Source organism: Adiantum capillus-veneris, chromosome 3 (genome assembly GCF_014529385.1).
Source record: "Adiantum capillus-veneris isolate H3 chromosome 3, ASM1452938v2, whole genome shotgun sequence".
In the NCBI taxonomy this organism is placed as follows: Eukaryota; Viridiplantae; Streptophyta; class Polypodiopsida; order Polypodiales; family Pteridaceae; genus Adiantum; species Adiantum capillus-veneris.
Window position 1 is genome coordinate 49,052,641 of NC_140933.1, and position 25,086 is coordinate 49,077,726.

General features: G+C 41.7%; 3 protein-coding genes across 5 annotated transcripts; all 3 read right to left on the reverse strand.

The window, feature by feature from the left end:
- Positions 1-1,003: 1,003 nt before the first annotated feature.
- On the reverse strand, positions 1,004-2,680 carry LOC147460881 (fasciclin-like arabinogalactan protein 11). Its single transcript, XM_086499751.1, has one exon. The coding sequence runs from the start codon at positions 2,002-2,004 to the stop codon at positions 1,201-1,203; it is 804 nt and encodes a 267-aa protein (XP_086355877.1). The 5' UTR covers positions 2,005-2,680; the 3' UTR covers positions 1,004-1,200.
- Positions 2,681-6,214: 3,534 nt separating this feature from the next.
- Positions 6,215-7,275, reverse strand: LOC147460882 (uncharacterized). Its single transcript, XM_086508582.1, has 3 exons — positions 6,706-7,275; positions 6,510-6,611; positions 6,215-6,398 (listed from the first exon to the last, which is right to left on the reverse strand). The coding sequence occupies exons 1-3, from the start codon at positions 7,123-7,125 to the stop codon at positions 6,339-6,341; spliced, it is 582 nt and encodes a 193-aa protein (XP_086364708.1). The 5' UTR covers positions 7,126-7,275; the 3' UTR covers positions 6,215-6,338.
- LOC147460883 (uncharacterized) lies at positions 7,238-24,664 on the reverse strand. 3 transcript variants are annotated; one of them, XM_086508585.1, is made up of 5 exons: positions 24,525-24,664; positions 24,291-24,449; positions 22,461-23,949; positions 8,300-8,526; positions 7,818-8,218 (listed from the first exon to the last, which is right to left on the reverse strand). In XM_086508585.1, the coding sequence occupies exons 4-5, from the start codon at positions 8,414-8,416 to the stop codon at positions 7,910-7,912; spliced, it is 426 nt and encodes a 141-aa protein (XP_086364711.1). In that variant the 5' UTR covers positions 8,417-8,526; positions 22,461-23,949; positions 24,291-24,449; positions 24,525-24,664; the 3' UTR covers positions 7,818-7,909. The 3 variants fall into 3 exon arrangements, with proteins under 3 accessions (XP_086364709.1, XP_086364710.1, XP_086364711.1); XM_086508583.1 differs by lacking the exons at positions 7,818-8,218; positions 8,300-8,526 and adding an exon at positions 7,238-7,671; XM_086508584.1 differs by lacking the exons at positions 7,818-8,218; positions 8,300-8,526; positions 24,291-24,449 and adding an exon at positions 7,238-7,671.
- Positions 24,665-25,086: the final 422 nt, after the last annotated feature.

A 25,086-nucleotide genomic window follows, 5' to 3' on the forward strand; every position in this document is an offset into this window, starting at 1 on the left:
ACGGGCCCGCCGGTTTATTATAAATTCTCTAGGTCTGAGAAAATTAAAAAGACCGGCGGGCCCGGAGGGAAAATAATGAAACTCGACGGGCTAACTGGCTCTATTGGGTTTTGCAAGTCATCATCAAGATCATGTTAACAATTAACGTGATCATGTCTTTTTCATGTGTAATTCCTTGTGTTATTAACGTAATCACATGATCGTGATCATGTAAGTGAAATCCATGGATATATGTCTATAAGTAAGCATAAGTTTACCAACAACACAAATCTCTCTCTCTATCTCTATTTCACTCACTGTATCTCTCTCTCTCTCTCTCTCTCTCTCTCTCTCTCTCTCTCACACACACACACACACACACACACACACACACATACACACACCTTCACACAATTAGTTCACTATAATCTCCCCCCCCCCCCCCCCCCCCCTCACACACATGCACACATCTTAAGATCATGGGTGACATGGTGTAAGGTAGGCATCTTGGATCACGTGCATGATGTCAGATCCCTTGGCGAACTAGAGGGAAGCGAGGATAAACTCACTAGGGATACAATACCCAAGTTTACCCTCATTTCATCCTGTATAATCAGTTATCCCTACTTTACCCTCACTTTGCTTGATCCAACCGCTTAGAGCACATGTGATCTGAGATGCCTAACCTAGTTTTATGCTAAATTACCCTTAGTTCACTACTAGTTCACTTGGGGATTCGATAGTCAAGAGTGTTTGCAATTCATGATGCCTCATTTTTAGCCAGTATGGATCCTTGCTCAAGGACCCTCCTCAATAGACATGCCCCCCCCCCCCAAAAAAACCACCCCAAAAAAAAAAAAAAAAGCCATCTACGGGAACTACCCCACATAGACACATCGACATCTAGTTTCAAAAAGTAGCAAGGATTAAAATGAAGGCTAAGTTGTCCTCATTTTGATCGGCCTAAACAAGAAGTAAATAGTTCCTTCTTAGTTTCAACGAGTTATTAATATATATTGTTCAACTTCCCCCATAAATTGTATTTACTTGTACCGTATGGCAACGTCCTACATAAGGCATGGAAAAAAAACCCTGAATTTTGCATAATGAATATGGAGGAAGGCCTAGCTCGGCAATGCAGCAAAAGAATTGAAACAAAGTAGAGGAGAACCCTTGATAAAGAGAGCTCCCAGATTCTACCCTCAATGATTTTTGGCAATTTTATGATAGCATGGAAGTGAAAATCAGCAGAAAAATGGAAGTCATTGCTAGTTGAAACGTGTAATGGACTAATGGAGCTGAATGGCTAGGTTGAGAAGCTGAGGGAGGAGTTGCTGTGGGTGTCGCCCCGCTCGATCCATCTGTGGATGTGCTCCCAGAGGGCGCCGGTGTGGGCGCTGCAGGTGATGGCATGCCAAAAATATCAATTGGCAATAGCACTTCATTGATGGCAAAGACACTACATGGCTCTGCATTGTACAAAGTGCTGGAGATAGCTGCAGTTGTCCATTCTGTTCTCACGGTCACAGTTCCATTGAAATCTGACACATTTACGGTGTATTTGCCCCCATTTATGTTGGCATTATATGTTGCGAATGTGCTCAACATCATGTTATTCACTTGTTGGAGAGAGGACAGAGAGTACCACTTTGTGAGAGCATGGAAGTGACACAAGCTCACCTTCTGTTGCTCTGTTATATTCTTCAGGAGAGTCGCAGCGGGTTGCGCCGCAAATGCCTCGTCGGTCGGTGCAAAGACTGTAATGCCCACATTGGATTGGTTTGCTTGGTTTTGGAACCTCTCCCCTGCTTGGGTGTCACTCAAGAGCTGCAAAAAATTGGTGAACTGGCCTGCACTTTGGATGACTTGAGTGATGTTGCAGAAAGCAGGAGCGGGTGCTGGTGCGGGGCTCGGCGATGGCGTCGGTGACTCGGTGGGGGCTTGTGCATGTATTGCATGTGCGCATAGAGATAGTGCTAGGAAGAGGACGTAAAGCTGAGGGAGGTGTTGAGCTACAGTACTCATGGTGGCTGGAATTGATTCAGCTGTCTCTGCAGGCTTGTGCGACTGGGCTTGTGTAGAAGCGAAGGAGGATAAACAGGGCGAAACTGGCCAATTTTGGGCTTGCAGGCAGCGTGTGTGGGTGTGCGGCGCCGTGTGTTTTCAGGGACTTTCGCTAGTTGCGATCAGAAGAACATGAAACATTTCTACGGGGCAGCCCAGGGAGCGCAGAGAGAGAGAGAGCGAGCATTGCACGTTGCGTTGTCCCAAACCCTTGGCTTGGCCTCAGCCTTGGAGTGCGCGTGTAGTGCAGGGCACTTTCGAGTTTCGCCTCCAACAGCCAGGCTGCCAGCTCTCTCTCTCTCTCTCTCTCTCTCTCAGCGAACGAGCTGGCCATGACGCCCCAGCAAGGAGTCGCCTGTCGGTGCAGCCTCATCCGATTGACTTGTGAAACTTACCTTAGCCCTTAATTTAATAGCCTTCGAGAGAATCTTTAGTAGTAATTAACCAAATGAAAAGTTGAAGCATTCCCAATACGAACATTATGAACGAATTCTGCAGTGCATTCTCTCCCACTGCTTGAGTGACATGAAGAAAACCCAATTTGCAAAGACTTCAAGCAATCTTTAAAAATATGGCCAGCAAGTACCCAATCCCCAATCTCTTTTAATGGGTTTATTATAGAGAATCGAGAAAGATCCTCTGGCGAACACGAAGAAATGGAAGGGATGCTACAAATAATGCAGGCTCGTAGAGAGTTGACGACCGACAGGTGGCCATTAGGTCTCCTCAATCTCAAAAAAAAAAAAAAGTTCTTTCAAAACATATTAAGTGCATAACTGAAGAGTGAGTTTAAGAACAATAAAATTTGTTTCCAAACATATTAAGTGCATAAGTGAATGGTGAGTTTAGGAAATGAAAAGATAGTTGAAGGTGTAAAGTCAAAAGACATATAAAGGTAAAAAGTCAAAAGACCTCTTGTGTCGATATAAAGAGGTGTTTCTCTTCTTTTTTATTTTCTTTGTAGCGTTTTCTTGTCTTTAAAGTATCTTCTCTCTCTCTCTTTCTCTCTCTCTCTCTCTCCCTCAATGTTGCATTCGTCCTTCTTAGCTAATAGTATTGCAAATCTACGTGCTTCGTCATTGCACGTTGATACGTGCTATAGACTAGCACGTCGTTTTTGTTTTTATTGAGGGAATCTTTGAATTAAGAATGCCTTTTAATTTTTTTGAAACCATAAGGGATACTTTAATATACATATATATGGCTAGTACGTGTACCAAAATTTTCGAAGCTGGTCTAATTAGAGGGCATCTCATGAGATACTCTTTATGAATTGAAAGCAAAAGGCATGAGCTCGGCACATAGCAGGAAATGTGTGTGTGTGAGTGTGTGTGTGTGTGTGTGTGTGTGAGAGAGAGAGAGAGAGAGAGAGAGAGAGAGAGAGAGAGAGAGAAGGGTGGATCATATTTTTCCATATTGAATTAAGGGCAGCGACCTGCATGGACGCACTGACAACGGGGAGGGCACATGCACAGAGAGAGAGAGAGAGAGAGAGAGAGAGAGAGAGAGAGCTACTATGTGTCCGTGTAATAGCCAAGCAATACAAGGGGATTTTTTTTTTAACGCTACTAGAGTGAGGGTGACAGGGAGAGACTATGGGAGTCTACAATGTTTGCAAATGATGGATGACTTTGTGTCATGTGGATGAGAGAGAGAGGGCGGAGCTTCGCCTCCAAGAGGCTATAGCACTCCGCTTCCTCTTAAGTGCCTTGAGTTGCATGGTCAATCAAGGATGTGCAGAGGGAGGGACAAAGAGGGAGGCCAGCCATAGCTAGCTAGAGAGAGAGAGAGAGAGAGAGAGAGAGAGAGAGAGCTTTGTGTGCAAGGCTAGCTATGTGTGGGAGATGATGGATGGCTTGCATGAGGTGTTTGAAGGCAGACAAGACCCTGAGGGCACTACTGGTGTAGTATGATGGGAGGATGCAGGGTCGTCCACAGACCTGGGGGTATGCATGGTTGGCACACAAGAATCAACTGCAATAGCTTTGCTTCCTATTGAGGATTCCAAAAAGGAATCGAAATCAAGAAAATTAATAGGTTTTTTTAAGAAATAGAGGCACTGATATAGCTTAGTAGTATATACTTCACCAAAACCGTATATAGGAAAAACCCATGAAATCACCTAGTAAAATGTGTTGACTAGACGAGTTAGAGCATTTAAGACTACACAACTAAATTAGAATGAAAAAATTTTTTTTTCTCTACACTTAATGAAAAGATGAAAGATATTCTTTGGTGCCAATTTGCATCTTGGAGAGATTTTGCTCTCTAGTCCACATTTATGAGCCTGTATTCTTGTCCACACACTTTTGTGAAGTATTAACCATAGTAATGCTGTTTATTTAGGAGTGAGGGGTTTAGCCCATACTTGGGAAAAATCCAGCTCCGTTGACTAGCATTTTTATAAATGGTCCACTGTTGTTGAGTTTTATGTGCAAAGATGTCGAAGTAGGTTGATGGAGGCGAGGGATTTTATGGAGAGGTTGCCAATGTTGGCACCTGTAACTTCCTCAAATCTTGAGGGCCTCCACAACCTATCTTTTAGCTATAACATTCCAAAAATGATAAGGAGTGTTGGCTCCTAAAGAAAGCATCATTAGTTGGTGCAGACTTCAAAGTTTGCCATAAGGCTTGTGACCATGGCTCTTCCATTTCTGGAATGGGCATCACTCTTTATGACTTGACATCATCAATCGTGTTTGCTACTACCCTTGTATCCAATGGTGTTTCATTTTCAGGCCTCATTAGATCGGCAATTTTGTTTTCCTTTTGCTCACTTTCCCTTTCCTTTTGAGTTGTCAATACTGCTTGGTTGGGAATGCTTGTTTCTGCCTACACTAGAGCTTGAGCGGTCTCTATGAGCCATTTGCACATTTCCAATCTTTTTGTTTCAAATTCAAGATGTAGGTATGTCAACCATCTTTACTCTAAAGTATGGTTGTTATTCAGTCTTGCCTTATAGGCTTGCAACAGAGTATCTAAGAGCTCCTGTACTTTCTCCACCAAGACTAAACCATCGGATAAAGTTTTGGACGACTTCGCTCCCTCAACATTTCCTTTGTTTTCTTTTTCACATTCAAGCTACTCCCTGGTATGTTGTAGCTCTGTCTCCAAGGAAGTCTTTGCCCTTAGCATCTTAGCTTTCATTTTGTCTCTCTTTGCTTTCCAAGATTCTTTTGAGTCCTAACAGTTAAACTCTCAAATTCAATTTGATATGGCATTTTTTGCTCATCCTCATTTGGCATGTTTCTTGTAGCTACTTGAGCTTGAGCTCTACTCACCACATTGATAGGAATTGTTAGCTTGGTTTTTGATCGACTTGAACAAGTAAAAACTTTAATGACATTCATCGTTGCTTTTCCCTTGTTTTCTAGATTCTTGGGCAGTTTGAAAGTAAATGGTATATCCCAAAACCCTCATAAAACCCAAAAAGCTTTGTTTTCTCACCATTGTGTGGACAAATTTATGCCCAATTGTTACCTCCACATTCATAACAAGGACCTTCTGACTGAGCGGCTTGTTGCACCCCCATTAGCTGTCTTGTCCTAGGAGGATATCCTCTAAGTTTGTCTTTTTCATTTTCTATAAGCATGAGCGTATTTTCATCCATCGTGTAATGATTTTTTCCTGGCTAGGCAATGTAAGAAGGTTCTGCAGCCTGTGGGACAGGTGTCTAACCTCACTCCTATCTTATTGCAAATGTAGCGAGAACCACGATTAAATTGTCAATCCATTGGACGAACACTACAAGAGGTTGTGTGCTCTTGTGACGCTGTTAGCGACGAAAATACACTGGGTTTTTATAACCCCCGACGTCGCTATATGCGTCGCTATATAGAGACGCTCATAGCAACGCTCATAGCGACGGTTATAGCGACGTTTACACAGAAGTCTATAGCGACGCTCCAGAGCCATAAATAGCGACGGTTATAGCGACGTCCGAGAGAAAAAAAAAATTGGTGACAGGACATTGAATGCCCTGCCACCCATCAACCATATTGTACTTGATTCACTTTTTAAAAAAAGTGCAACGGTAGATAATAGACTCAAAATAGTCACCCACAAGACGCATTGTTTGCAAAATTGACAAGCGTAAAATTGACAATTGTACACATCATAGACAAAATGAATTGATTGGCAAATATAATAATGACAATTGTACAACATCATAGGCATAAAGAATTGATTGGCAAAATGAACTGCGGTGACAAATGTAATAATATACATGGTTCAAAAAGACGTATAAAATCCGTCTCATGATACATAAGCTATGAGAAACCCTAAACTAATGCTATCTAGCTACGGCTAAACTGACGTCGTCTAGTCAGACGTCTCATCACGTCCAAGCGGCGTATCTGTCGGATTTTGCAAAAAAAGACAATAAGACAGCTTTCAATAAGTATAAACATATAACGACATTTATAAAACAATACAAAAAATAAAAAAGAGTAAACCCTAATACTAACCATGCCGCCGCGAGAACTGAGAATGTCCATCAGGGCGTTTAAGCCCTTCCTGCCTGCGTACTCGCGCTCGTACGGTGTGGGATCACGTCCTGTCATCGACCACTGTCAAAACATACAAAGATTTCATTATGTTAGAATTAAAAAAACTCATAAACCCTAAACTATCGAACATAAAGAGCAATGCGAAAACACTTACAAAATCGGCCTCAAATGATGCCCATCCACCGCTTCCCAAGTGGTGCGAGCTCCCTGCCTCTACTCGCGCTCTGGCTGCATCCTTTTGTTGCTTCCACTTGTCGGGATTCTCGCGCGCTGCTTTCTTCGCATTCTTCCAATCTTCTTTGGCCAGCCAATCTGGCCTGTTCCACCCATGCTTGATTGCTTTTTGCACTTCGGAACGCTTGTGTTTGCAGTATTCGCGCATTCGAATCTTCATCAGGTCTTCATTGAAGCGCTGATCCCGTGTTGGAACGGGAAACTCATCATGAAGTATGCTGATGACTCTGTTTTTTAAATCACTTAGTACTTCACTCCATTTGTTTAGTATGTAGTGTCTAAACAGCTGAGAGCAAAGACCACGCATGCGCGAGATCACCTTCTTGCCCTCATCATCCATGATGATGCCGCCGCTGAAGTCGACGGAGTAAAGCAAGCCCTCTGGCCGGTGACGCGTGAACCTAGGTGTCCCGACAGGGGTCTCTAGCGGCGTGTCGATGGGGGTACGGACGTCAGGTGTCTCCACCGGCGTCTGGGCCCCGAATCGAGGAGTGTCGAGGGGTGGATCCTGGCGGAGTAGGTAGAGGTGTGTAGCTGCTAGGAACAGTCAGCCGCGCAAAACCTGGCGTAGATGGCGATGATGTGGCTGATGTGGAGGCGGGCAAAGAAGGGGAGGGTAAAGAGCCTCGTCGAACATGAGGCGGTGTGGAGGCATCGGCGACGGAATCCCAACAACCGCCACCACCACCACTAGAGCGCCGATGTCTAGCCGAGTGTGAAGATCGTTTCGTCGACGCCGAAGCTTCAGAGCACGCCGAATGCTCCGAAAGAGAGGGAGATGCGGATGGAGTAGGAACACGCGATGATGCGCCAGAGCGATGACGCTCCACGTGCCACTGTCTCTGCTGCGGTGACAAAGAAGAAAGAAACTCCTCATCATCCATACCTGCATTAAACACACGAATATTTAAACTTAATATTGAATGAATAGAGTAGACAATGACGCATATAAATACAATGACGCAATGAATTGAGTGATAGAAGAGACAAGTCGAAAACTCAGAATTTTCAATCAAAAGATGTGAGCACGAGTAGAAAAGAGCGTTATACACCATGGAAAGTACTTAGAGAGCCAGAGCTTTTACAACACGGAGCAAAATTGTTCAAATACAATATTTGTGGCTTTAAGAGATCTCTCTCTCATCCTCGCATAACTCAGCATAACTTCCTATATCTATATAGAGCTCTCCGTTTAAACACATATCCTCTGTTTCATTTTGTAGCTCCTCTGCATGCACCCCATATAGAGTAGTAGCATCTTGATGCTCGTCTGGCACCACCGCAGCGGCTTCTGATTGAGCATCTTCTCTGATCTCCTCTATTGATGCCGTTGTGATTAGCACATGGTAGCCTTCATACGTCCTTACACTACGAGGGGCTATCTCTATGACGTACCACCAGTTTGATGTAGACTTTGTAGGATGAAATATTACCTGCCAGAGCCACATAACTTACATGAGAGCTTTCAAGCACATAACTTGTAAAAGGGGGATGTTAACTATTTACATACTTACTTGTTCACAATGCTCGGGTAGTACGAAAGTGTCTCTTAGGTCAGTCCATTTCTTAGTAGAATCCACCTCAAGAAAACCAGACTCTCCTCTACGCACAGTAGCGTTGCGACCCTCCATGATTATCTTGAACCATTGCACGTCGAACAAGTCAACAAAAAATCCTCTGTAATCGATCCTCAAAATCTCTTGTAGCGTGCCGAAGTAAGTGAGTTCCGCCACCACAGGATCTGCACAGGTTCTTCGTCTTATCTCTCTCTCTCTCTCTCTCTCTCTCTCTCTCTCTCTCTCTCTCTCTCTCTCTCTCTCTCTCTCTCTACCTCACATTCTCTAGTCATGTCCAATCCCCGCACACCTCGATCTAGAGGTGCACGGAGATCAGAACCACCGGGTTATAATCTCGTCTTTATTGGTCAATACCTATATTTGTGGGTACAAGAAATCTACAGACCCACGTCTACATGATACTGCATGTAGTGGACAAAACCCCTTTGCCTCTTCTCTAGCTGTAGCACTTCACAGCATCTTAACATCTTTTCACAGTAGATCTTTTCACTGTTCGTCTAACTCTAAACCCTAAACCGTAAGTAATTCTTGCGTGGACTCGATCTAACGTAAATAAGCGTAAATCTAAATAAACGTAAATCTAACTAAAAATAAACCTAAATCTAAGTTAACGTAAGTCTACATCTAACCTAATCTTTAACGTCTTTTGGGATAGTTTCCTACGACGTTAAAACTCTCTTCTTCTTTTGTGTGTGTGTGTGTGTGTGTGTGTGTGTGTGTAAACCTAAATAAACCTAAGTCTAATCTAATATAACATAAATCTAAATCTAACGTAAATTATGTTATATTAAAAACAAAGAACTAAACTAACAGGGATTATAAGAACATTAAAACTGATTTAACACATAATTTTTCACATAACTCGGCAAGAGAGTTGGCATTCTCATCACTAAAGATGTGAGAGTTAACTTCCGGCGATGACGCTGCCTCATCTCCATCCACATCTGACGACAGCAATTGGCCCTTTGGACCGTTCTTGCTCTTGTTACTAACTTTGAAGTTGCTGTTGAATGACTAGAGGTTGTCTAGATGGTCATTGTCGGGGATGTAGTGACTCTTGCCGCCCTGAAGATCCACCTTCTTTCCTATCTTCTGAAGACATTTCACCAATACTTTTGGATCGACGGACCCACCATGAGTGAAGGCACCAATACCCTATATTCCATTGAGGGCTTTCTTCACCCGCTTCATGCAGGCATCGCAGTCTATGGAGACCTAATCTAATCTAATATAACGAAAATCTAAATCTAACGTAAATAAACGTAAATCTAACTAAAAATAAACCTAAATCTAATCTAATTTAACTTAAATAAACCTAAATCTAATTTAACGTAAGTCTACATCTAGCATAATGTTTAACGTCTTTTAGGATAGTTTCCTACGACGTTATAACTCTCTTCTTCTTGTGTGTGTACGCGTGTGTGGATGTGTGTGCCAATAAAAAGAGATAAATAGTATAACCTTTCTATCACCCATGCCAAGTATGATAGATTGGTTATGCCATTTCCCTCTTGAATAATAGGTCTTGAGTTCAACTCCTCGTCGGCTAGATCTTTAGGTTTTTTAATTTTAATTAGTTTCCTACGACGTTAAATTAGTTTCTCTCTTTCTCTCTCAATGTGTGCGTTTTTTTGTTTATGCATGTTTTCTCTCTCTTTTCCTCTCTCAATGTTCGGTTTTTTGTTTATGCATGTTCTCTCTCTCTTTTCCTCTCTCAATGTGTGCGTTTTTTGTTTATGCATGCTCTCTCTCTCTTTTCCTCTCTCAATGTGTGTGCATTCTTTGTTTATGTATGTGTGCGTTTTTTGTTTATGTTTGTACTCTCTCTCTCTCTCTCTCTCTCTCTCTCTCTCTCTCTCTCTCTCTCAAAAACACTGTGTGTGTGTGTGTGAGAGAGAGAGAGAGAGAGGGAGAGGGAAAGAGGGGAAGGGAACATGAGAGTGAGGAGAGGGAAGGAGCATACCTGGCTCTCCTTCCTCTCCTCGTGTGTGTGTGTGTGTGTGTGTGTGTGTGTGTGTGTGTGTGTGTAGAAGAAAGAGAGAGAGAGAGAGACAGAGGGAGAGCGTTACCTGCTCCTTGCTTGAGCGCGCCGAAAAACTCAGATCTAGAGTTTTTGGGCGCTCTCTGTTATTTTTTTAGCCCAGCCGGCGTCGCTATGAGCGTCGCAAATTTACAAGTAAAGTTGCGACGCTCATAGCGACGCCAGGATTATTTTTTTTTAGCGTCGCTGTGTGAGCGTCGCTAATATGAATAGCCTCTTGTAGTGGAAGCTGACTCAATTAGTGCATAGAGGCTACAAGAGGTTTTCAATCTCTTGGAAAACAACAAACAACTCGCATCTAACTCAAGCTACACTCAAGTGACTAAAATCACCCAAAGCCAATCGCTCATCGGCAAACAAATCACATCCGTTACAGCATTAGATGACATCCAAACGTAACTAAACTTCTAGGAAATGTTTATAACACCTAAGCACACATGCTTGTGGTCTCAAATCTCACTTTAGGTCAAATGCAAAAATCGCGATTATGAACAACAGTGGATTTTTGACCTAGTCGTTTTCAACCCAGAATGCATCTTAATGCTTAGTAATGATGCCCCAATATCCCGCTATGCTTAGTTTTTTATTTTGAAGTGTAAATTCTTACTTATGATGAAATTAGGCCGCGCTTTGGCGATGCCAAAAGCTACCGTGAAATGCTTACGTCAATGCGTAGAGCTCTTACCTGCGGTTGCAACGCAACAGACGTGACTGCAATGTGAGAACCGAGGAGGGAGTAGGAAGCACGAGAAGGAGAGAAGTGAGCACCACTAGCTCACGCTGTGTATTTCATTATCCAAACCTTGAAAATAACTTACAAAAATTGGATTTTATACCTTAGCCAAGGTTTTTGGTGGTCAAAACTAATAATCTGGGAGCTCTAACTAAAGACTGGTTGATACAATCTGAAAGCTTGTAGCCCCGACTCGTCAATTATAAAGTCTATCCAGAAAATAGGAGTTACAATATTCTCGATTCATCAAAATAATAAATCTTACAATGAGAGCTCCAAAAAATGGTATCCGAGTTAGCTTGCTACTAACATTACCCCCCTCCTAGCATGTGTCGTCCGTTGACATAGCTTTATGGGATGAAATAATCTTTGGGTTGACGACTAACGAAACGGTCTTTAAGTGCATGTAGAGCGTTCTCATATCTCATCTTTCTTTCTTTCTTTGGAACCTACAAAAATTGCATAGTGACTCTGTTCTTTAGCTCGATGGCAGAGTAGCCTACGAATCTGGAAGTCAGGTTGCCAAAAATTTCCGTTTTCCAAGTGAAAAACCCTGTGTAGAACGCTTCCTCAAACGCCAACATATTGTGAGATGGCAAGAACATGTAGCGGGCGTAGAAGCCATAAAGGACTTCTTCGGAAGGTTGACCGCTTAGGTTGTAGCATAGACCCTTATTGCCCTCGAGGAAGGAAATCCACGGTGCTCCTGCTTGCTTTGGCTCATGAAAGGCTTCAATGCATGTGAGCAGTATTCGGAAAATTTTGTAGAGCATATCACATGAGAGATCAGGGAGACTTTTGAAGAATGCCATGGCGCCCGTTAGGGTTTTCACCATGTATTTCTTTGTCGGCGTTCCCTTTTTTGGAGTTAGCAATCTCGGATAATTCAGCCATGTAGGCCGCTTCTTTGTCATTGCCTCATGTGCTTGCCACGTCCTTACTCTTAGTACATGACAAAAAGTTGGGTCCTTTTGAAGTGCCGCAAGTGCTCTTGTAAACAGAATCAAGTATCTAGGATTCTTGTTCATCAAGCTCTTTCTCCACTTGGGATGAACTTCATCTGCGCCATCTACTTGCATGTCTTTATATAGTCATTCCTTGACCTATAGCAACTCTACCTTGATCAAGGGATATGGCAGTGACCCGGGGGATTCACTATAACTAATAGGGGAATGTCACCTCCGTGCATCAAAATTAGAGAAACCCCCCTATGTACGGTATCTTACTTGTTAACCTATCCCCTACATACGGACAAGATACCGACGTTATGGCAATGAACCATGCCCCCTCATACGGATTTCGTACGAAATTTAATGACCCACTATTTTATGTATACTAGTAACATAACAATTTTAGAAGCACATGATTTTGCAAAAATACATGTTTAACTGCAAATGAACAAAAATGTACATTGTAGTATGTTTTCATTTGCAATAGATGTTAAGAGAACAAACCATGAAAAGCAACAAATATAATGAATACTAAATTAAAATAAACCAATCGTTTCAATGTAATTTGTCAAAAAACAAATAGCATTTGCCTTATAAACTAATACAAATCTCAATCTCAAAACATAGGATACTAGCCACCTACTTAGTAGGCTTCCCACATGGGATTTAAGACACACATATGAAATGGATTGTTCTCTAAATAACAAATAATGCATACTCTTAAACAACCATGAAAAACTTCATTCATCGAATCAAAACACATTACAAAACAACCCATTAAAAGATTAAATCTTATTAAACAAAAACAATTATATGTGATATGAATGTTCTTCTATGCTTAAGCAAAATGTAACTTTTAAAACAGCACCATCTGTATTTAATTTTGAGTTTGTACATAAAATATAAATCTTAAAATTTTCGCCAAAGTCTCCTTTGTACGGAGACCTCTTTCTCAAAAAAATTCAGAATACCCTTTTCTTGGACTCCCACATGGGATTTTCATCACATAATTTCTTTTCCCAAAAAAATTGTCCACCTCATCTTGGGCTCCCACGTGGGATTTAAGGATTTTCTTACACATTAAAATCAAACACATTTTCAATAGAGTCAAAGTTATATAACTTCAAAGTGGTGGTATGACCTGCATATCATAGTACATAGAAAACCTCCAATCACATAGTCTAATCACACGATTACCAAAAGGCCATGTCCACATCGATAGGCGATCATGTACAAAACAAACACTTAGCTGGACATAGTTGGATTTCCATTTAGCTGACTTACAAGAGTACTCTTACACATTTTCTTGCCATCTATCTCTACAAAAGAGCAGAACTAGCTTTGAACTTTCTCTTCATCAACTATCTCATCAAACACACGATGTAACTCACATTCTGCGACTATCATGTCATCTTTGTCACATGTGCTCAACTCATTTTCACCTTCCTCTATCTCAGAGGAACGTCATCAACAACTCCATAATCCAAAATTTGATCATCTACATTGGCAACCATTATATCTTCAAGATCTCTCTTGCCATGTGTCATAGCATCAAGAGATATTGTGAATGCCTAGTATTTTTAACACATCCTTCGCTTCACAAAAGCCTTGTCTTAAATCTCGTACTATGTCCTCATCACAAGATACGAACATGTAGTCACCAAGATTGGCAAATGGAATGCCAGGTGCATGATTCATTATATTCCATATGCTTTCTTGCTTAGAGTGTGCTACTGGAAAAACGCCAAAGTATGCTAGATGTGTCATATTTGTAATTATATACAAAATAAAGACATTGTATGTGTGACACATAGACCCAAGGTATGTTAGACGTGTCTTGGCAAGAAACTACAACTCAAGATAACACACCCGATCAAGCTGTTGGAATTAGGGTTGCAGAGAAACGCACACAGCTTGGAGAAGACGAAGGAATCTCAAAGCACACAATAGAGAGTGTATAACTTAGTGTGCAATGGAAAGATTAGATAGCCCTAGAGTGATGGGCGTATATACAATGCACGGGGGAAAAAACCTCCTAAAGAGGGAAAAAATGCCCTGGCGGTCCTAGTGTGTTCACACACATCACTACCACATGTATATGGTAGCAAATCCCCCTGGAGTGATGCGGTGAACGAGAGCTCACACATGAGTAAAGGGAAGTGCCATGCTCTAAGGACATGATCAGTCCACAAAGGGGAGTAAGCCCAAAGCTTTGCTGAAAGATTCAAGCTTCTCACGAGACAATGCCTTTGTGAAAAGATCTGCAAGGTGGTCTTGTGTTGGCACATAAGCCAAGCTGATCTCTTTTGCTAAGAGCCTCTCCCTGACATAGTGGTAATGCACCTCAATGTGCTTTGTGCGAGCATGAAAAACTGGGTTCCTCGCAACTGCCAATGCGCTCTGACTGTCAGTGTAGATAGTGTTGGCAGTGTCCTGTCCAACACCCAAATCAACCATAAGGCGTCTGAGCCATACACACTCAACCGTAGTTGTGAAGATTGCCATGTACTCAGCCTCACAACTTGAAGTGTCCACATTAGGTTGCTTCTTGCTCAACCATGATATACATGAACTGCCAAGCATGAAACAAAAACCACTTGTGGACACTCGCATGTCAAAACAACCAACCCAATCTGAGTCCAAAAAAGTATGTAAGTCTAGCGGTAATGATCCCTCCTTGGGATAAAACAAGCCAAGGTGTAAAGTGCCACTAAGGTAGCGGAAAATCCTCTTGATAGCCTGCCAATGCTTAGATCTTGGGCTATGCATGAATCTGCTGACCTGTGAGACTGCAAACTGAATATTTGGCCTCGTGTTGCATACATAAATGAGGCAGCCAACAGCAGTTTGGTAAAGAGTGACATCAGCACTTTTCTGACACAAGGCAATACCACCATCACACTACTTAAACTGTATACCCAAGTAATGATGCAACAGCCCCAAATCTTTCACCTTGAAAGTAGCATTCAAATCAGCCTTAAATTCAACAATATGTCTCTCATTTGGTCCAATGATCAGAAAATCATCAACATAAAGAACCACAATGAGAAGTACATCACCCTCACGCTTTACATACAATGTGCTTTCTGTTGGACTGTTACTAAAGCCTTGTTTGACCAAATGAGTGTGAGCTTTCTCATACCAAGTACGTGGAGATTGCTTCAACCCATACAAAGCCTTGTTACAATTTCACACTTTGTCCTCTTGTCCTTTTATGACAAAACCGCGAGGCTGCGTTACAAAAACTTCCTCAAATATATCACCATTCAAGAAAGCAGTAACAATGTCTGATTGATGTACATCCCAACCAAAATGAGCTGCCAATGCACATAGAAAACGCACAGTAGTCATACGGCAAGTGTGAGCAAAAGTCTCTTCATAATCTATGCCTTTTTGCTGTGCATAACCCTTTGCAATAAGTCGAGCCTTATGGCAATCGATCTCACCATCCGGCTTGCATTTCAACTTGTAAACCCACTTCATACCAATGGCCTTTTTGCCAGGAGGCAAATCAGATAAAGTCCATGTGTCATTTTCTATAAGTGCATCATATTCTGAATGCATGGCAGCCATCCAATTTTTTGAATTCTGTGCTTCATCAAAAGACAGAGGCTCCTCAACATCATGTAAGCTAAACACAGCCAAAGCATAACAATCTGATGCATAAGATGCATGGTGAGAGCCTGAACGAGTACGACTAGACAAAGGGTGCATCCAATTTACTGTCACGCAAAGTGTGCACCGGCCATTTTGGCATAGCTCTAGCTTGCTCATTTTCAGCCCTTTCCTCATCAAGTACATCATGTACATCTGCATCAGTAATAGGCTGATCTAGAACATTTTCAGAAACCCCCATAAGCTGTACATTTGCCTCATTGGAACTTACATTCGTATTTCCACCACTGAAAAGAGACAACAAAGTGTCATAAATGTCCTGTGAGCTTACATTACTGTCTCTAGTACATGACAGCAAGGGTTGAACAGAATCTTCCACAAACACTACATCTCGAGAAACCAGAATATGTTTTGTTTGCGGATGATACAACCTGTAACCTTTGCTTTCAGCACTATAGCCAACAAAAATACATTTGACAGCCTTATCATCCAATTTTCTGCGCTGCACTTGTGGCACCAAAGCATATGCCAAATAGCCAAAAACACGCATGTGCTCAATAGAAGGCTTTCTATCATGCCATGCTTCATATGGAGTAATAGACTGGAAAGCTTTTCTAGGACACCTGTTAAGTAGATAAGTGGCACACATGATGGCCTCAAGCCAAAAAGAATGTGGCAAAGCTTGACTTTTGACCATACATCGTGCCATTTCCGTCAGTGACCTGTTTTTCCTCTTAGCAACACCATTTTGCTGAGGTGTATAAGGCACTGTACATTGGTGTTTCATCCCACGACTAGCCAAAAATGCATTAAATTCATGAGATCGGAACGGAGGGTGTCCATAGTACATTTCGAGACATTTTCAACCATAGCCAAAAAATTGTTTGAAGCACATAAAAACTTCGGACTTCACTTTAAGCGGAAATACCCATGCATGCGTGGAGTAATCATCAATAAAAGTCACGAAGTAAAGGTAATTGCCCAAAGACGGAGTTTGCATGGGCCCACAAACATCACTATGCACAAGCTGCAACCTGCATGTGGCCCGAACTGAACCATCCTTTGGAAACTTAGAACGCTGCATCTTACCCAAAATATAGCCTTCACAAACATATTTGACAGGTGCTTCAAGAGGCGGTAAAGAAGCAACCATATTAGATTTCTGCAAACGCAGCAAACTGACAAAATTCAGATGACCAAAACGTGCATGCCAAAGTTTTGCATCTGAAATAGCCCATGAATCTTCAACAGTATTTGCAAAATTTTGTCCACACTTGTCATACAAAGTGAGCTTATACAGGCCACGGCACAAAAGGCCAGATGCAACAATTTCATCACCAAAACTGAGATCATGAACTGTACATCTGTCATCCACAAATTTGACTACAAGTCTAAGTCTAGCAAGTGCGGATATAGACAAGAGATTCTTCTTGATCCTAGGTACATAAAGTGCATCAACAAGTGTGAAAGAACTGCCATTAGCAGCAGTAAGCACAATCTTTCCAACTCCCTGAAGTGGATAAGAGGCATTGTTAGCACAAGTGACTGAATTCCCAGGAGGGACAGACTCGAGAGAGGTAAACAATTCACGATGTGAGGTAATGTGCTTTGTAGCACCACTGTCGAAATACCACACATGTGAATCTGCAGCAAAACTGACAAGCATGCATCATGGACAACAAGATTGTAAGTGCACTCTGCACTAAAAGCCTATTCTGCATCAACATCAACATCACAGTCTCCTTTTACAGAAGACTCAACAATGGCTGCATTTGTAGTGAAACCAGTATTTGCAGTGGAACCACCCTCTTTCTTCTTAACCTCTTTGGCCTTCAACTTAGGACATGACTTGATCAAGTGATCATTAGCCTTGCAATAATGGCAACGCATCTTCTTTTTGCCCTTATCACCAGAATTTCCAGACGAAGTGCTGCCAACAGAAGCATTAGGAACAGAAGTTTTGCCACTCGCAGCAGAACCATAAGAAGTGGCTGCATTGCTGTTACCACCCTTTCTTTGAGAAGCAATAAAAGCCTGTTCAACTGCACGTTGTCTAGTCCTGTTTTTTCTGGAAAGCAACTCTTGCAATAGCAATGTGCATAATGCATCAAACTTGACAACTTCTGGATTTCCTTGGGTCATAAGTCTCCAAGTACTAGCAAAAGTATGGTAAGAATCTGGTAAGGCATCAAGAACAGTCTGCACAAGGGAACTATCTGAAATGACTTCACCTGCAGAAATAACCTGCTCATTGATATCCTTGAAACTAGCAAGGAAAGTGTCCATGTCATCTTCCTCATGCATAATCTTTGACTCCAGCTCTTTACGCAGCAAAGCAATTTTAGCCTCATTGCGACTTGCATAAAGACCAGCCAAAATATCCCAAGCCTGTTTTGCAGATTTTGCTGAACGGATGTGAGGAACAATGGTGCGCTTCACAGAAAACACAATCAATGCATGATCCTGCGCATCCTTTACATCCCAACAAGCTTGTTCTGCCGTAGGCAAAACAACTCTAACAACAACAATCCTTGAAGCAAGACCTGCAACATCCTCACCGTCGCCTACATCCTCAGAACCAGGATGTACATCAATGCCCTGCACAATGTTCCAGACGCCCTTTGACACAAGAACATGTTGCATCATATAAGCCCACATAGGGTAGTTGTCCCCATCCAACCTATACTCAACAACAAACATCTTGAACACATCTGTGTTGTTGTTGTCAGCCATGGTAAATGCTGCACCTGATGTGAAAACTGCCCAAAAATAGGAGAAACAGAGCGAGAACAACACATGCTATATAGCACAAACCGTAGAAGACTATAAGGCACCTGTTATGCAAAAAACGGCACTGACAGAAATTCTGCACAAAATGACGAAATAGCCTGTGCAGTACTGCCTGTAGTGGAAACGAAGGCCGAAATGAGTCCAAACCAAAATGAGCCCAAATTTGTTGACCTGTGAACGCTCACCAAAGCTCACTGAAATCGGAGAAAGTGAGCAGGCTTGTACTAGAGCAGCTGGCGACTAAGCCCGGGAGGACGCAACCTGCTCTGATACCAATTGTTGGAATTAGGGTTGCAGAGAAACGCACACAGCTTGGAGAAGACGAAGGAAGCTCAAGGCACACAATAGAGAGTGTATAACTTAGTGTGCAATGGAAAGATTAGATAGCCCTAGAGTGATGGGCATATATACAATGCACGAGGGAAAAAACCTCCTAAAGAGGGAAAAAATGCCCGGCAGTCCTAGTGTTTTCACACACATCACTACCACATGTATATGGTAACACAAGTCATACGACCATGTGGGAAATGAAGGCTATAGAATTTGTAGCTACATATAAATTAAAGAAACTAACAATCTTCAAATCTTTAACGCTTTTTATCGTAAAAAGAGGCACAACTACACATTTGGTAAGAATGGATAGCTCAAGAGACCCGGTCAAGCCATATAGATAGCTAGAAGAACTAAAGGTTAAAATCGATAGCTCAAGGTAGCACACCCAATCAAGCCATATGACCATGTGACAAATTGCGACTATATTTGTATTTATATACAAAATAAAGACATTGTGTATGTCTGACACATAGACCCAAGGTATGCTAGCGTGTCTATATTTATAATTATATACAAAATAAAATCATTGTGCATGTGTGACACATAGACCCAAGGTATGCTAGATGTGTCTTGGCAAGAAACTATAGCTCAAGATAACACACCCGATCAAGCCATATGACCGTGTGGGAAATTGAGACTATAGAATTCGTAACTACATGTAAAAGAAACTAATGATCTTATAATCTTTAACGCTATGATGTCACACATCCAATTTGAGATTAACACTAGAATGGTAACCTAACAGGACATAAAAGTGTCCTTTCAGGGTTTTGGGAAAAAATTCCAAAACCATAGTAGATCCACTCATTTTGAAAAATCCTTTCATGAGCTTATAACTCAATAACTACTACATATAGAGAAAATGAGAAACTTGTAATTTTTCTCATCCCTTGGTCACTACAAGCCTCCAAAGTTGATGGACCAGTGCATTTTGCCCAAAACAGCAATTTCTTACGGTTGATTGCATATAAATAAGAGTGGGGATTTTTGTAGGACATGAGATAAAATGCCCCGTTAACTTCAATGGGTTGGTGACCAAAACATATGGTTTCTTTTACCTCACTATTTTTTTTTTGGCAAAAAAAAAAGGTTAAAATTTTGCCATTCTGCGGACCTATCATCAAAGTTTCTATAGTCACACTCAATACAAATACTATATACATGTTTTCTTAGTTTCCTTTTGGCCTTTGGATTCAAAAGGAGCCATGGAGCCTGTCAAAAGGATAATGGATCTCTTACAATTGGAACCTTGGGGGCAATGATAAAGTGCTAAATACAGCAAACATGAAAAAACTGGGTTTAGCATTATGACCTCTAGAAACCCATAGAAACTACTCAATATCTAGCCAAGTTTGTAGTCTATGATTAGATATGGTTACTACCTACAAAATACACACAATTGACCTAAGAAACTAGCAATATTGAGAAAGTTATACTTGCTACTCTAAAATGTATCGTATTCTTAAGCAATCAAAAAATTCAACCATCATCATACTATGCTATATAGCATATTAGGTCCCCCAAAACTCAAGGAAGATTATCTTTATGTTATACATTACACTTACACAATCAAAATTGAATATCAAGAAAGCCACTAAAAAAATCATAAAAGTGCTAATTTTGCCCAGAAAACAGGATTATGAAATTCTTATAAATTGGTCATAACTTTCAATTTTAACACTTAGCTCTCCTTACAAGCATCAAAACATGTTGATAACTATGAAGGCCTAACCTCTAGCCATCTAAACATCACAAACATGAATTTTAGAGTGGTATAGTTGCCAAAAATTGAAAAAAAAGCCAAAAACAGGACCCTTTTTTCACACAGTTTAGGTTCAAAAATGTTGTGCAAGAGTAAGGTCAATGGTGAGATCGATACTCCAAAAAAAATGCTAAGTTTTTTTCAGCTCATAAGGCAACTTTGTGGATATATAGCAACTAGAAATTCATTTTCATACTCTTCAAATAATTCAAGCAAAATGGTCACTTAACAGGACACTTTTGTGTCCTGTTACCATTCTAGTGTTAAGTACATTCCTTTGTTGAGTTAATACAACACTACCACAAAAAATTGTGAGTATGGCCAAAACAATAAATATTGCGGCGTATTAAACTCTTTAAGACTGACGCATATAAAATACTTTAACCATATAAAACACAAGGTTTACAAGCTCCGACACAAGGCATTTTTCAAGTTTCTATTTATTGAACACCTTTCACTATGATAGATGGAATCGTTATTTAACAAAAAAACAATATACATTATATATACATAGTCCGCATTGTTTACTGGAGAGTTGAACTCTTTATTGGACATTGAAAACTCAAATAATGCATTCTAATTTTCATAGATTATCACTAACTTGCAAAATCTAGGCTAGATTTCGAGCTTCCCTTCGAAAAATTTGACAAAATGTGACAAGATTTAGTGTAACTACAGATAGATGCTTCAAGCTATGATCTAAAATCCGATTTAGTGCATCGAACAAGCAACGAGAGGCTCAAGGAGTCAACAACATTGGCGGCTGCAGTGGAAGAAGTTGGGACTCAGACGCCACCTCCAGCAGGTTGGGACGTCAGGACTAAGTGTCACTGATCAGCAGGTCAGGACTCGGATGCCATAGCTAAAGCCTAAGAGCATTGAGCAGGAAAAATGAGTCACGACTAAAAGCAGTTCGGGACGTCAGGATTAAGCGTCACTGTTCAGCAGGTCACGACTCGGACGTCATAGCTAAAGCCTAAGAGCATTGAGCATGCAAAAATGAGTCACGACTAAAGTGAACTGAGAATTCCCCTGCGTCTGGCAATCGATTCGCTTGCAAGGTGCTGGCCTCCCATCGTGAGCGTCAGCACAAACTCCTCCTCGCATCATCATCATCCATGCCGAAGAAGTTGAAAAGAGGAAGCTTAATAAGATGACACCCAAGGAAGCCGTTGAGAACGCGAACTTGCTGCAGGAGGCAGAGCTCAAAACTAGCTATAGTAGTAGAGAAAAGTCGAGAGAAGCTAGCGTTTTTATGAGATGTAGCTATAGCAAAAAGAAAAAACCGCCATTCTAGGTATACAAGACACCATCAACCATTTCGGTAGGATTAATGACACAATGCTAAAGACATTGAAGCTTCTGCCACTACAGAAGATTGCATCATAGTGTATAGACAAATTTCTCGAGCATAACAGTATACAGTTTACAGATCAACATTAATTGAAGAAAGAGTTTGTGGCAAAGCCTTGCGAACTTGAAACAAATTTGGAATCCAGCACTGGTTGGGAGTTGGTGAGCGTAGATCTAAAGCTAATGTCTACCAAGTGAGGGGGGATACTAGGAAGCTAGAGAAGTTAGAAAAGCAGCCGGTGAAAATTTCACTTGAAGAAATCTGACAACCTTCACTAAGGATAGACCTGAACATTGTTTTCAAACCTTCACTGAGGACAAATCTAAACATTGTTTCAAACAAGACGATTGCACAGGCTAGCTACATTGTCGAATATAAACAAAATTGACAACAGAATCATTATATCAGACATAAATGGAACTATAATATCGGAGAAATGGAAAAGAGGGCATGACGAAACAACATTCCACAAAATAAAATAGAATAAAGAACGATAGAATGAGATCTTAAAGACACTCACCTTGAAGGCAGTCGCAGTTTTTAGCCTCTTTGCGGACAACGTCAAGGACAGAATCAATGAGCTCCGTGCCTTCGGTGTACCTGGATTGAAGACACCCCTGCAGGATGGGGCGTCTTTGCAAAAGATGCCTTTAACTTTTTAGTCTCCGATGATTTCTTCATGTTACGGGCCTCTGTTAAAGCCAGCCAAGTAGAAGATGCCTTTAACTTTTTAGTCTCCGATGATTTCTTCATGTTATGGGCCTCTGTTAAAGCCAGTCAAGTAGTAGCTCCCATGATAGGCTGAGGGTTAACGCCAGTGACACTTGGCCCAGTTGTTGCTAGCTCTGGATTGGCCAAAAACGGAGTTATCAGGCGGAAGATCTGCCCATAGGGGCATGTTTGAACACTGTCCATAGCACCTGGCTCCAGATCCATGAGCACGACCGAGGCAGCTAGCACCCGTAGCTTTTTGCTTCGTTGTAGTACACATTCACTCTCTCCAGCTGCACGTCAGCGTCGCCGCTGTATGACCCCGTGGGATCAATGCTGTGCTTTGTGCATACCACCTCCAAAACTTGGCGCCAATTTGGTTGCCGCATTGGCTCCCCGTCACGTGCAAGATCTCAGGCATCTTGGAGAGGCTGAGAGGAGGTGTCAGGTACAAAAAATGAATGTTTGGTCCTGCCAAGATTTGATGCAAATCTGTGTGTGTTTTAGAGGTGAACTTGGTATCGTGCAGTTTCTTATCTACTCCTGAACAAAGTTTTAGAAGACAAATCCTTTTCTCTCTCTTCATCCTCTCTGCTCATATGAGTAGCTGCTACATGCTCCTTTTGCAAACGATCATGCACCTGCTGTTTCCCAGCTATGGAGACCTGGAGCTCTCCTACTGTAGAGGTTAGCATGGATCTGGAAACTGATTGATTTCCTGCTGAGCTGCTCTATTAAAAGGGATGTGCAAGTAGGGGGTCCATCACATGTATGGCAGGTCGGTTGTCACCCTTTTGTCACATGAAAGGCTGTTTGGTGCCTTTCTTCAATCGATGTAAAGCACACTTTTGAGCAAGGTAGAGGTCTCCAGAGATGAAGACAAATTTGAGAGAGAGAGAGAGAGAGAGAGAGAGAGAGAGAGAGAGAGAGAGAGAGAGAGGAAAACCGCCAACAACTGATGAAAGACTTCTTGATTTTCCACCTGCCTGCTTTTCTTTCCCATTCATGTGTGCCTGATCCTTTGAATCACCATAATAGTTGCCATTATTAGACATGCATTCAAGCTCTCCAGCCCCTCCATTGGAGCTTGCATTATCTTCCCCATCATCAATAGATTTGAACCTCCCATTCAAATAACATGCTCCAGTATCTGCCGCAATGGACACAAGAGCATGGAAAGTGTCGGAAATTGGATACTAAGCATTGGCACGAGTACCCCCACTGGCAACATCCCGAGCTGAAGACTTTCGATCCCTTGCAGCTTGCCTCTCATTGTACTTTTGCTTTGAAGGAGACATCTGTAAATGCCAAAGACAGATGTCAACGCATGCCTCTAACACAAAACTTTGTTAAAATAAAAAGAGTTTTCACTAGCAGAACACCAGACATGTTGAATCATGTCTTGGCACCCTTAAACTAAAATCCACATAGGCCAAATGGTGAGGGTTTGAATGATATTGCAGGCTTTGCCCTAACAGTAAACAAAATCACACACTGTGCATCACCTCTTCATATGTGCAAAACCACACGCACAGAATCTTGAGTGCATAAGGGAAATTCTTTCACAAAGAGAAATGAAGGTCTGACGATGCAACAAAAGAATTTTCTCTCTTGATGCCATACATGAGAGTCCTCTTACCGAGTTGAAACCAGATCAATGGCCATCAATGTTGTCGTGCAAGATCTGGGCAAATAATTGCAGGCAAAAGATTTGGCGCAGAAATTGCAAAACATCAACACTGTCTTTTCATGAAACCCTAAAAATTATATCATTTGAAGCGCTTGAAGCTCAGAAAACCTAAGAAATAACGCATGATCGGTTAAGAAGTTGCCACAGAAGAGAAGGTAAAGGAGCACGAGATGCTTGACTTACCTTATGATTGAGGCCGTCTGCGTTTCCAAGAGCCCTCGCAAATGGTAAAGCTCACCTGTTGCGTTAGGGAAAAAGGGGTCGTCTGTCGTGTGCCTGTGTAGGTGGGGGGAGACGGGTGTGTTGCAGTGCTCCAAAAAAACTTTTTTCCAATAAATTGACAAGCTTTGAAGGTTTTTACTCCAAATTACACTAATTTTTTTCAAAATTTTGGAGGTTTTCTCACCTTCAAATTTAAAATTTAGAGGTAAATTTCAAAATTTGTAGGTGGGATCACACTAAATCTAGGTTTTTTTCGAGCACTGTGTTGAAATGTGGGCATGCATGCGACAGCGTGGGTGCAAGAGTGGATCCAAAATGTAGATCCCTACATGCGGGCTTCACACGCAGGGCGGGTTGAGGAATACTCTCATTGCCCGCCAGCTATTGCCCATCTGCCTGCACAATCCCATTCCCATCTCTTGCCAATGTTCCCGACCTGCCCGTGCACTTTGTTTCTACCTTATACACGCTCTTCCCTCTTACCAAAAGTTTGCCGCCCGAAATATGAGAGGGAATAAGAGAG

Excerpts from the sequence above, each read along its gene's own strand:
- LOC147460881 (XM_086499751.1), bottom strand. The coding sequence starts at position 2,004 with ATGAGTACTGTAGCTCAACACCTCCCTCAGCTTTACGTCCTCTTCCTA.
- LOC147460882 (XM_086508582.1), bottom strand. The coding sequence starts at position 7,125 with ATGGATGATGAGGGCAAGAAGGTGATCTCGCGCATGCGTGGTCTTTGC. Across the intron at positions 6,612-6,705 it reads CATCATTTGAGGCCGATTTT|TGGTCGATGACAGGACGTGA; the intron begins GTAAGTGTTTTC and ends ATGTTTTGACAG. Across the intron at positions 6,399-6,509 it reads TCAGTTCTCGCGGCGGCATG|ATACGCCGCTTGGACGTGAT; the intron begins GTTAGTATTAGG and ends AAAATCCGACAG.
- LOC147460883 (XM_086508584.1), bottom strand. The coding sequence starts at position 7,669 with ATGGATGATGAGGAGTTTCTTTCTTCTTTGTCACCGCAGCAGAGACAG.